Genomic DNA, 11,548 nt, shown 5'->3' with positions numbered 1-11,548 from the left:
CACTGGGAACATCTGGCCAGAAAATCAGTGGGTTGTGTCTATTAGTTAGTTCACTCGTAGAACTCTTCACGAGTGGACGCTCAGTGCTTGAATAGCCTAAAAGCACCGAGTGTGAATCCTGAGGATCCGAAAAGACATGTTTCAGACGACGGCGACTTTACGTTGCTCCGTCGCCTGGGTCGTACTTGAAATTAGCGCCACGCTAAGAGTGTTACCGTGTCATGCCGCTTTGTCGAAGTAACTTTCTGACGCTACTTTAATGGGTCATATGCCTGTCTACTTTTTTAAGGCAATAAAAGATAATACATAAAATTTACTGAAGGCATAATTGCAAATTAAAGAATAAGCTGTCTTCCAACTCACACTAAAGAGAGATCGCACGTGTCTCACCCTATTTTAAAGGAGAAAAGTAATGTTAGGAATTGCAACATTACGCAGAAATATAAAGGCAATTTCACATTCTGTCCAAACGTGTACGTACGGTAATCGAATTTAATTTGACAGATTTAAAAATATGTTATATTGTTGGTTCAAGGATGTTTGTTTTTCACATAGACCTAGGTTTCATACTTCAGATGTTTTTCATCATGGAAGTCATTAAGCTTATGAACACGTCTTCGCTACCTGATTTCTCTTCAGCAGTACTGCAGCTGTTATAATCCTGCTCAATCTCCATATGATGCTCAATATGATGTTAATGTATCTACGACGCTTTGAATATTTCACAATTATTGCAGTCTGTGACGGCTACTTCTTCTATTTCGTCTTTTATTTAATTTTATGAACTCTGTTTTTCGGAACCATTCGCTTGTTATTAACCAAATTTTTTTAAACTAAAAACTAATCATTTATAAAGTTTTTATTGACAATTTGTTCTTTGTTCTACTTTTCGCGATTGGGCGTATTGTAAGGCCGCACGGGTATTTGTCAATATCATACATATTTCAGTCCTGGAGCAGTTATGCGTTTCTATTTCGAGGCAGGGCTAACCGTTATACAATACAATCGATACTCTACCTCATGTCTCAAAAAGAGTGTTGCGGCTTTCCAAAATAAAAAATACCAACAGAAGCACAACTAAATCATTCTTAGCATAATATTCAGATAGAGATTTACCATCTGCTACGGATCAATTCGCATTTCAGTGCTTCGTTAAGACATTTAGCTTCGAATATATTTGATTCGACTTGTTTGAGGTACTGACCGATGTTACTAGACGTAATGTAGGTACTATTCGCCGCGAGCGTGTTACGTTACGCCGTATGCTAAAATGCGTCTAGTCCCACTCTTTTCAACAACAAATCATCACAATAATCAAAACTTAAGTCCCGAAGTACCTTGTGCCATGCACGTTTTGCGACGTACGTACTGAGACGCGTAACAGTCACAGGATTCGCTAAGGAAAGGACAGCGGAGTTAGAGCATTCGCAGCGTCCAACGAGCAGCGGTGTAACGTCATATTCAGGCTGTCGTCTAGCCCTCTGATTTTCTCGCCGGATCTTCTCAGTGGGTTGCGTTTCCGATCCGGTGGTAGATTCTGCGAAGCACGGCTCTTGCTAGGGTAAGCGACGTCGTCAGGTTCGAGCCCCGTGAACTCACCTACTAGTTAAGGTTACGCTGAAATAGCTTCTCGAGGCTATCAGTTTAGGTAGGAAAAAAAAGCTGTCGTCTATGGGCGCAGACTCAGCCATGAATAGGAAAAGAATGAAAGAAAAAAAAACCCATATACATGTGGGTTTATGATGATACGGCTTTTCATAAGTTTTATCATGCCATGTTAGCTGATAAAATATTATACAATCTACTCTTCTTTTACCGCGATAGTGTGAAATATGAATATACTAAATACTGCAATATCATCATTCACGTTATCTTAATATATAAATTTTGTTTTATACAGTGCGTACAAGATAGGAGGATATTATTTTGTTTTGTAGTCAATTGAAATTCAAAACGTTATAGTCGATTGATTGTAATTGTATTAAGCAGTAGATTGATTTGAAATAGTTTCTATTTCTTCGGTACGTGCCTATGTATTTATATCGAGGGGTGAAAGGCAATTTGGTTTAACCGACATTTCACTTAATACGCGAAATTTATCTTTGTAATTAAAGGTCTATTTTATTCGGCATTAGTATCAACAATTCGATGTTTTTAATTGAACTTCAATTATGCTTACCCAATTCAAATAGCTGAAGAAGAATAGCCTTTCACCCTTTCATATATTGTGCTACTTTTTTAATTTGTAGGTTATTCATTTGAACCCTCGACACAGAGTTGACGTTCCGTCCCTTCATTAGTATAGGCCGCGACCGACCTGCATTCTTATTTAGTAGCCACATGGTCTGCAAGCGAAGTATAGTTCCTTCGTAAAAAGGGGACACTACAAAACTTCGATACGTTACAACCAGTGGCGTACCTAGAACTTTTGCCGCCCGGGGCGATTTCCAGTCTGCCGCCCTTTCTTTTATAAGTCAATCAAATAGTGGTTTCTATAAATTAATACACATAAATAAATTATTAAGTTATTTAATCAATATTAATTAATACAGAGTAAATTTTTTTAGACTCATTTGTATGCACTCGTAAACATATTTATATAATATCTACTCTTCTAGCTTTCATACTAGAAAAATCGTGTATAATGCTCTCAAAATTTATATTATTTGTAATTTCTTGTTCTATTGACAATATTGCAAGATTTTGTAGTCTTGATTGACTCATTGTAGAACGAAGATAATTTTTTATCAACTTCAATTTTGAGAAGCTTCTTTCGCAACTAGCGACACTGATTGAAATTGTTAAAAAAAATCTTAACAAAATTACAATGTTGGGAACAGAATTTTCCAACCTATACTGCTGAATAAATTTTAGCAGGTCAAGAGGGCTCTTCTCCCCGTTTTTCTAATGTTTTACCTCTTCTTTTAGTGTAGATACAGCCATAAAAACCTGGATCCTTTTTCTTTCAATATGGAACTGTTCTTTATCAATGTCGATCAAATCATTTATTTGACATTCAAATTCTTCATTTAGTAGGTTACACGGTATTATACACGAATATTTTCCCCTTTATTTGCAGGTATTTTTGAGCGTCATTAATTTCCAAAAGAACGGATTCCCATAAATGAAGGAAACATAGAAAAGAAAAAGATTGCATAGAATTGAGTAATACTCCAGCATCTGATCGCGTTTTACTATTTTCTTCTTCAGATGTCAATTTGTCCAAAGCGCTTAAAATGTAAAAAAAATGTTTTTTTACTATAGTTACCGCGGCAGCTCTAGCGCTCCAGCTCTAGCGCTCCAGCGAGTTTCTACACTACGTTTAACACCTTGACCAGTGACCGAAAGTAAAACATTCCATTTATGAGTGGAAGAAGAAAACAACGAAAACAACTGTTCGATAGTTCCAAAAAATGTGATGGAATTGATAGCTGTAGAAGCTGCGTTTTTTTTTTTTTTTTTTTTTTTTTATGATTGTAGGATTACTGGTGGCCCGGAGGCCTTTCCAGTTTCACCAGGACAGGTGGGCGAGCAAAGGCTCAGCCAGGAGGGGTGGGATTTGCTAACAGCTGCCCGAGCGCCTCCGAAGGAGACCTAACAACTCAAGAGTAGCTGCTTCGCGAATGAATCTACTACCGGATCGGAATCGCGACCCGCTGAGAAGATCCGGCGAGAAACTCAGCGAGCTGATTCATGGGTTAGGTTGCACGGCGAACTCTTTGTCGAGTTCGACGAGTACGGTTACCGAGGTCCCTAAGCCTGCTCCTAGAGCTGAAGGCGTCTAGTGCAAAGGTTATTGGATCTGATGGATCCGTAAGGACGTGTCTAGGGCGTCGACGGTGACTGGCTCCTGCATGATCAGGATTCGGGGAGTAGTCAGCGGCGGCAACGATAAGGCGATTATCATGACGCATAGCCTTATCGAAGTATCGTTCCGACGCTGACTTCATGTATTTCCGAATTGATTCGAGGCCCAGGTCGTCGTGTAGGTCAACGTTCCTCACGAACCACGGAGCCCCGACAGCTAACCTGCAAAAGCGGGATTGTAGGGATTGGAGGGTGTCTATGTGTGTGCGGGCCGCGTGAGCGAACACCACACTCGCGTAAGTCATGACGGGCCTTATGCAAGTTTTGTAAAGTGTCACCTTGTTCCGAAGGGACATTTTACTCCGCTTACAGATCATGGGGTAGAGTCTACCGAGAATAAACGCGGCACGGTCACGGACTGATTTTATATGCGGGCGGAATGTCATCGATGCATCCAGGGTAACGCCCAGGTACTTGACCTTCCTGGCCCAGGGTATGGATTGACTAAAGAGAGTAATCGGGGGTGTGAGATTCCTCCTCCTAATACGGGAGGAAATCCGTGGGGAGCTTCCCCTCTGAAATAGCACCGCAGTACTTTTCGCTGGGTTGATGTCTATGCGCCATTTTCGGAACCACTGTCCTAGGGCTAGGGCTGCGCTCTGAAGCTTCTTCGCGATTAGGGACTTGTTTCTACTGGAATAGTAAACAGTCGTGTCGTCGGCGAATAAAGCTAAATGGGTCGGCGGCGACCGGGGAATATCGTTAACGAATAAGCTAAATAGGAGGGGTGAAAGGACAGAGCCTTGCGGGACTCCAGCTGTGAGAGGTCGTGGGGAGGAGCGGGTTCCCTCGACTCGATATCGAAAAGAGCGGTTCGACAAGAAGTCCCGTATGATGAGCACGAGACTATCCGGCACACCCATGTTGAATAGTTTGAAAATCAAACCGTTGTGCCAGATTTTGTCGAACGCTTTTGCGACGTCGAAGAAGAGAGCTCCCGTGTATAACGGTTTTGGTCGATTAAGCCCCACAAGAATGTGCTCCGTGAGGCGGTGCACCTGTTGAACGCATGAGTGATTTGTACGGAATCCGAATTGTTCATCGATGAGAATGCCCTTGGATGAGACGAAGTCTCTGAGGCGTTTGTAGAGCAGACGCTCATACAGTTTGCCTAGAGACATGAGGAGGCTAATCGGGCGGTAGCTCGTCGGATGATTTTTTGGTTTACCGGGTTTATGTATGCCGATAACGTCCGCTTCTTTCCACACCGCGGGAAAGATACAGTTCGCCATAGCGGCATTGAAAATAGATGCCAACATCACGATGAGTTGGACGGGTAGAAGTTTAATAACGCGGTTGGATATACCGTCGGAACCGGGAGCCTTGCGAGGACGTAGGTCTTTGATCAAGTCTTTAACTTCCATCGGGGTGACGGGTGGTAACGCATCCGAGGGTGGCAAGGAGACTCTGCGTTCTACCTCACTGTCTACTAATTCTACATGAACAGGGTCCACGGATTGAGTGCTGGGCGTGCACTGGGTTTGCAATGTATCGGCCAGCAACTCTGCTTTTTCATCATCATCAAACGCCGCGAGTCGGCCTGAGGGGCCTACGAGGGGGGGCATAGTTACTACCGTATCCGATTTGAGAGTACGAGCTAAGCGGTAGTAAGACCTTTGGGAGGGCGCGAGTCCTTCTAAGAAATCAGACCATCTGGCATCTCGGACTTCGGCGATGCGAGACTTTACGTCGCGTTGTAGGGCACGCATTCGAATACGATTTTCCGCGGTAGGATACCTGTCGTAGGCGCGTATCGAGGCGTTCTTAGCTCTAAGGAGTTCCCTAATATCATCGGACAATTTGAAGCGGTGAAGGAAATCCTCCGCTACAACTTGTTTCGATGATCTATCTAATGTTGAGGTGATGTGTGACGTTAAGATGTCTATGGCTTCAGCGGTATCCTGAGGAGACGGGGTAGAGTCCGGGTTAAACGGGAGCGATGGTGGATCAGATTCAGCCAGGCTGATGCCCAGCGTGTGCCAATCCACCACAGTCCTCGTGACGGGAACGGAGTCGGGAGCGCGACCGAGCTTCATAACGACGGGACGGTGGTCTGAATCTAACTCTGAAACTACTTCGATCGAGTGTAAGCGCAGAGTTACGTTTTTTAATAACGCTATGTCGAGTATATCCGGGCGATGCGCGATATTTAGCGGGTAGTGAGTCGGTGTTAGCGGAGCGACGATATCGAAGGCGAGATCATCGACTAACGCGTCAAGCCGCCTGCCATTCGGGGTTGTGGTGTGTGAGTTCCACCTGATGTGTTTACAATTTAGGTCGCCCGCCAGAATGACAGAGCTCCCCATGCCGAGCAGCGCCTCGATATCACTGCTTAGAACGATCTTATCCGGTGGAAGATAAACGGACGTGATAACGATCGGCGCGTGTCCCGTCAGTGAGATTCGGCACACTGATGCTTCGATATTAGCGAGCGTGGGAGGATCGAGCGGGACGCAATGCAGGGCTCTTCTATAGTAAATGACGGTACCACCACCACGAGCAGAGAGCCTGTCGTTCCTGACCATGTTATAGTTCGCGATTTTAGGGTCACGGCGTGCGGGCTTAAGTAGGGTCTCCTGCACTAAAAAGATATCAATTTGATGGTCACGCAAAAAGTCAGAAACCTGATCACGTTGATTTGCGAGACCGTAAGCGTTAAAAAATCCTATCGTTACGGATAGGGGCTTTATTCTACTTATATACGCCATTGATTACCGGCGGAGTGAGGGGAGGACGTACGTATTTAATGACGCGTATACGTCGGCGTATTCCTGCACAACGGCGATAAAGTGTTGTGCAGTGGAGGCAGCGCGAATGGCGTCGCCCAAAGCGTTAACGCGCTCAAAGTTGATCGACTGAAAGAAGTCGATCGCTAAAGCGAGGTTGTCGGACGCGGTTGGAGGGCAAGTCGCGGGAGAGGGACGAGTTGCGGGGGCGGGACGAACCACGGAGGAGTGAGTTGTAACCGTGTTCGTGTACGGCAGCGGTTTCGCCCAAGCCGAGACACTGGGCACCGGCGCCGGAACGAACGCTGGCTTAGCCTGCGACACAGAGGGTGCCGAGGCTTTGATGTCTGGGCCGGAAGCTCGGAGGCGGTTTTGGCGGGCGACGCGGCGATTTATTTTCGGGGCTCGGGGGCATCCGCGGTAATTTGCGGGGTGACCCTGTGTACGACACAGGACGCAGCTAGGCGGTTCCGTCGCGGTTTTTTGATCGCGAGTGCAGAGGGCCGTGGCGTGATCTCCTAAACACTTGACGCATCGGGGGCGCGCGTGACAGTTACGGGAAGAATGCCCGTATAATTGGCAGTTATGGCACTGGCTAGGTGTGCCTTTCTTGTGTGGGGTTTCGACGGCGATTCCGGAAAGGCTACAGACCATTCGGATGTTGAATATTTGCTTACCCTCGGGGGTAGGCTGGAGGGCGACGAGAACCATGTTATATGGCTCCCTTCCGCGACCTGTGTGCATGCGGTGTACGGAGTTAACCGGTAGGCCTTGTTCGAGAAGGTCGGCCTTGACTAGCTCGGCATCCAACTCTTTAGGGATGCCACGTATGACGACACGGAGTTCGCGCTCCTCCTGGAGCGTATACGTGTGGAAACTTATACGCTCCTTACGGAGGTAAGAAGAGAGGGCCCTATGGTCGTCGGGTGTTCGAACCTTAATTTGAATGCCGTTCGCGAGGTTACGGGCATTCGTGAAGTTGATATTTTTGGCCTTAAGGGCCAGGGAGACTCGATCCCAAGCTGCCTTCTCTTGGAGGATTACCGGGGGAGGGGTCTGGGTTTTATTTTGTGCCACCGGACGCGGCGACGGAGTGGCACGGGCTGGAGGCGCAACGGGAGTCTGAGGGCGGGGGCGCGACGCGTTCGCGGCTTTGCTAATTTTAGCGGCCGCGGGAGCTCGAGGCTCCGCGGCACGCTTCTTACCCTTTTGTACCAGGGTGAATCCATCCGTCGATGAGGCGGGAGCGAGGTCGACCTCCATCTCCGAGTCAGAGTCGGAGGACGAGGAGGCGGGCGCAGGTGACCTACGAGCAGGTGTTTTGGAGGGCACGACGCAGGCTGCCGATGATCGCGCTGCTGGAACGGTGGCCACGGCGGACGACGCAGCAGTTTTACTCGCCAGTATAGGCGACGCGGGAACGGCAGGCACGACGGAGGCTGCGGTGCTCGATGCAGAAGCTTTGCACGCAGGTACAGGCGACGCAGGAGCAGCGAGCTCGGCGGAGTCCACGAGAGGGCTCGCGATGTGATCGGCCTTGAAGGCCAGAAACTCTGAGGCGAGCTGTGGGTGGCGAAGTCGGAGGAATTCCGCGAATACAGCGTCCATGATCGCTGAGTGCCCAGGTGGGGCGGCCCCGGGTCTTGAAAACACTCGCCTTGCGGCGAGGCCCCAACTTCTCGGACCTGAGCGGTTCTATTGAACACAGGTGGCGATGCGGCACGATTACTACAGGACAAAGAAAAAATACAACAAAACGGAAATAACAAAAAGAAACTGAACAATTAACCACTTCCAGGAAAACAGTTTGTCGGCAGATGTACCACGAACACAGAAACAACAAAAGGAAACAAAAGAAATAAAAACTTCCAGGAAGAGCACTTGGTCGGCAGATGTACCACGAACACAGGCCGCGCGAACAATGGCCGGGCTAACAAAAGCCGGGCGAACAAAGACCGGGCGATCGAGTGGTCGATGAGCACGTCCGCACGTGACGGGTGCCTCTATCGGAATGAGAAGCTGCGTGCAAACATGCCAGGTTTAAGGAATGATTTGTACATGCTACAAATTCTGCATTTGGATTTATTTCGTTAATGCGAGTTTGAACTACATGTCTAATAGTTTGACTGGGTTGATCTTTGTGTGAAATGTCAGGAGTGCTATCAAATATAATACAAAAGTATTTAGCCTGCTTTATTTGATCCATAATTGTTTTTCTGACTGCGCCTCCCAATAGCTTTATGAATTCGTTCTGAATCTTCGACGACAAATAAGAGAGACTATATTTATTACCCATCTTAATTTTTATTACATGTTCTCGTAATACTGGGTCGTACTTAGCCAATAAGTCAACAACCTCGAGAAAATTTCCTCTATTTTCCAGTAAGTCGATGTTTTCCTGATGAACACTTTCACGATGTCCTCGAGATGCCAAATTTTGTTTTGCTAAGAATCTAATTATATCAAGTATTCTTGTTAGAATTTCCTTCCATTTTTTTATTTCTTTATCAATATTCTGTTGTTGTAGTTTGTCAATAGTTGCTCTACTTCCAAGTCTTATTTCTAATTCCTTCCATTTGTAATATGATCGCATGTGCAGCGGACTAACCTCATGTTGACTAATTTTAGGATTAAGTTTCCACCATTTGTTAAAACCATTTTCCGTATTAAAACCTGCTTGACAAAGATTATCAAACAGTTTGCAGCAGAAACAATAAATACTTTTCTTCGATGGTGAATATACCATCCACGATCTTAAGAGCTTTTCGCCATTAGGCAAAATTTGAAAAAACCAGTCCCGACTCAGTATTCTTGTTTCACCTTTGGCTTTGCTTGTATTATTAGAACGTTTTATTCCTTCGCTGAAGTCGGCGTCTAAATTTTGAATTAAAAAGGGACCTTGACGTACCAGAAATACTCTTGTATTGTCGTCAATTTTGTTAGGCCATAATCCAATATCTTTCATAGAAACAGACAGAATAATTTGTGCAGCAGATTCTTCATCAAGACTTGATAAACTTTCTACTTCTTCGCCAGTGTGTGAAGCAGGTCTTTCCTCTTGAAGAACATTGGTAAATGTTTTTTCGCCTTCGAGCGCTGCATCTTCACCCGTATTTGAGGCAACAATACTAAAAGAACTAGAATTTGGCTTATGAGAGATGTATTTGAGTAGTGCTCCAGTGTTTTTAATCGGTATTTCCTCCCTTTTCTTTCTAAATGACGCACCGCTTTCTTTTACTCGTTTCATCCTAGGGATATATAATAAAAATATAACTTGTCGAAATAAATAGTATAATATGTATAGAAAACGGCAGAGTCATTTTACTTCGCTGAATAATATCTATATCTACAATACGTAATACAATATGCTTAACATTATAAATTCTCAAAATGCACTTGCACCCTAATAATTTGTTTCACTCTCCACTGTTAAAAGATTGAATCGCTAATGAACAAAATGGTTTATAAGCAATTTATCAATCCAAATACAATTCTTCAAAACGGACTGAGAATATTTATGTATTTGCGAGTTCTGAAATTGTAACTTCATCAGTATTTTTGTTTTGTCTCGTTTAGATTTTGTTGTTTGAAAAAGATAGTTCTTATGCCGGCGCCCTAATGCTTTGCAGACCTAGCAGACCGCCTTCTGCCGGCCCTGTTTTTCAAAAGAAAAATCGATGAATAAAAAAATATTGATATATTACTTTAAAGTAATCATATAAACTTTTCAAAAGAAATGACATTTATAAACTGATATTAAAAAAAAATCCGAACAAAATCGAAAAGATACTTTTACGAATTCAAAGAATTTTAATGAATACAATAAAATCAAATTATTACCTTGTTCTTGAATTAGAATTCAAAATTTACACTAATATGCATTTATATACACCGATGAATAATATTCGAAATCATATAGTTAATCATAATTTATAGAAATCAAATATTAAACTTATAATAATCATAATAATCATTTATTATTCAAGAAAGAAAATAAATATGAAATGAATAAATTGCTTTAAACAACTAAAATTAAATGCTACAATGCCGCCCCAGGGTAAGTGCCGCCCGGTGCGGACCGCACCCACCGCCCCCCCTTAGGTACGCCACTGGTTATAACCTATGTAATGTTTTCTCACGCGGTCCGTACACACATAAAGTCTCTCCAGATTATCCAATCTGTAGGATAGCCGTCGGAGCACCGTTCTATATGAGTATGTGATGTATATGAATGTAGATCTTTATGACGACTGATTCTTCTTCTTCTTCTTCTTCATCGCTTTCTTCATTGCTGAAGGTCGTGTCCCTGAAACTTGACCGTGGCCTGTCTCGTGAGCTGTTTCCATCTCGTCTGGTCCTCAACTTCTCGAATGGCGGTTCCGACTGGCAACCCAGTCAGAGCGGTTACTTGATCACAACAATGGCTAGGTAATCGGCCGCGGGGCCAGAACGCTTCTTTGAAAAAGTGGCGCGTCATGTTAAATCTCTTATTGTGACCGCTTCTAACTACATATCCTACGAAAGCGGTGGAACCACCCTAAGCCGCCGTCTCCCAAAACATGCCTTGTCGGACCCTACAAATCCACATACCACGTACAACCTAGCTCATAAACACAACCCACTGAGTTACTCGCCGGATCTTCTATGGGTCGCGATTCCGCTTCGAGGTAGGTTCAGCGAAGTACTATTCTCGCTAGCGCAAGTGTTAGTGAATTGATCCAGGTTTTACCCGTGAGCTCACCTACTACTCTGAGAGCAGCTGGAATAGCCCATTAGGCTACCAACGATTAGGTAGGTAAAAAACTATGTTGTATTTATTTGATGTTCTTATTAATGCTCCCTGTAGACTTAGTATAGTTTGTTACTCTTTACCTGGAAAGCTACATTAAAATATAGTTGCCTATGGAAAAAAATATTTGAGATTCAATGTTAACTAAAAAGTGTTTGTGTGAGAG

General features: G+C 44.4%; 1 protein-coding gene across 1 annotated transcript; it reads right to left on the bottom strand.

The window, feature by feature from the left end:
- Nucleotides 1–571: 571 nt before the first annotated feature.
- Nucleotides 572–9,885, bottom strand: LOC149502385 (zinc finger MYM-type protein 1-like). The gene is made up of 2 exons (XM_089729994.1): nt 8,704–9,885; nt 572–661 (listed from the first exon to the last, which is right to left on the bottom strand). The coding sequence occupies exons 1-2, from the start codon at nt 9,838–9,840 to the stop codon at nt 572–574; spliced, it is 1,227 nt and encodes a 408-aa protein (XP_089586120.1). The 5' UTR covers nt 9,841–9,885.
- Nucleotides 9,886–11,548: the final 1,663 nt, after the last annotated feature.

This window comes from Bombyx mandarina, chromosome 09 (assembly GCF_030267445.1).
Source record: "Bombyx mandarina strain Sakado chromosome 09, ASM3026744v2".
Taxonomy (NCBI): Eukaryota; Metazoa; Arthropoda; class Insecta; order Lepidoptera; family Bombycidae; genus Bombyx; species Bombyx mandarina.
This window is presented reverse-complemented; position numbering and strand designations above follow the sequence as displayed.

Bases quoted from the DNA above. Each gene is read 5' to 3' on its own strand.
- LOC149502385 (XM_089729994.1), bottom strand. From the start codon at position 9,840: ATGAAACGAGTAAAAGAAAGCGGTGCGTCATTTAGAAAGAAAAGGGAG. The intron at 662-8,703 runs GTAGTTCAAACT...GAGATTGAGCAG, and splicing joins CCAGTCAAACTATTAGACAT to GATTATAACAGCTGCAGTAC.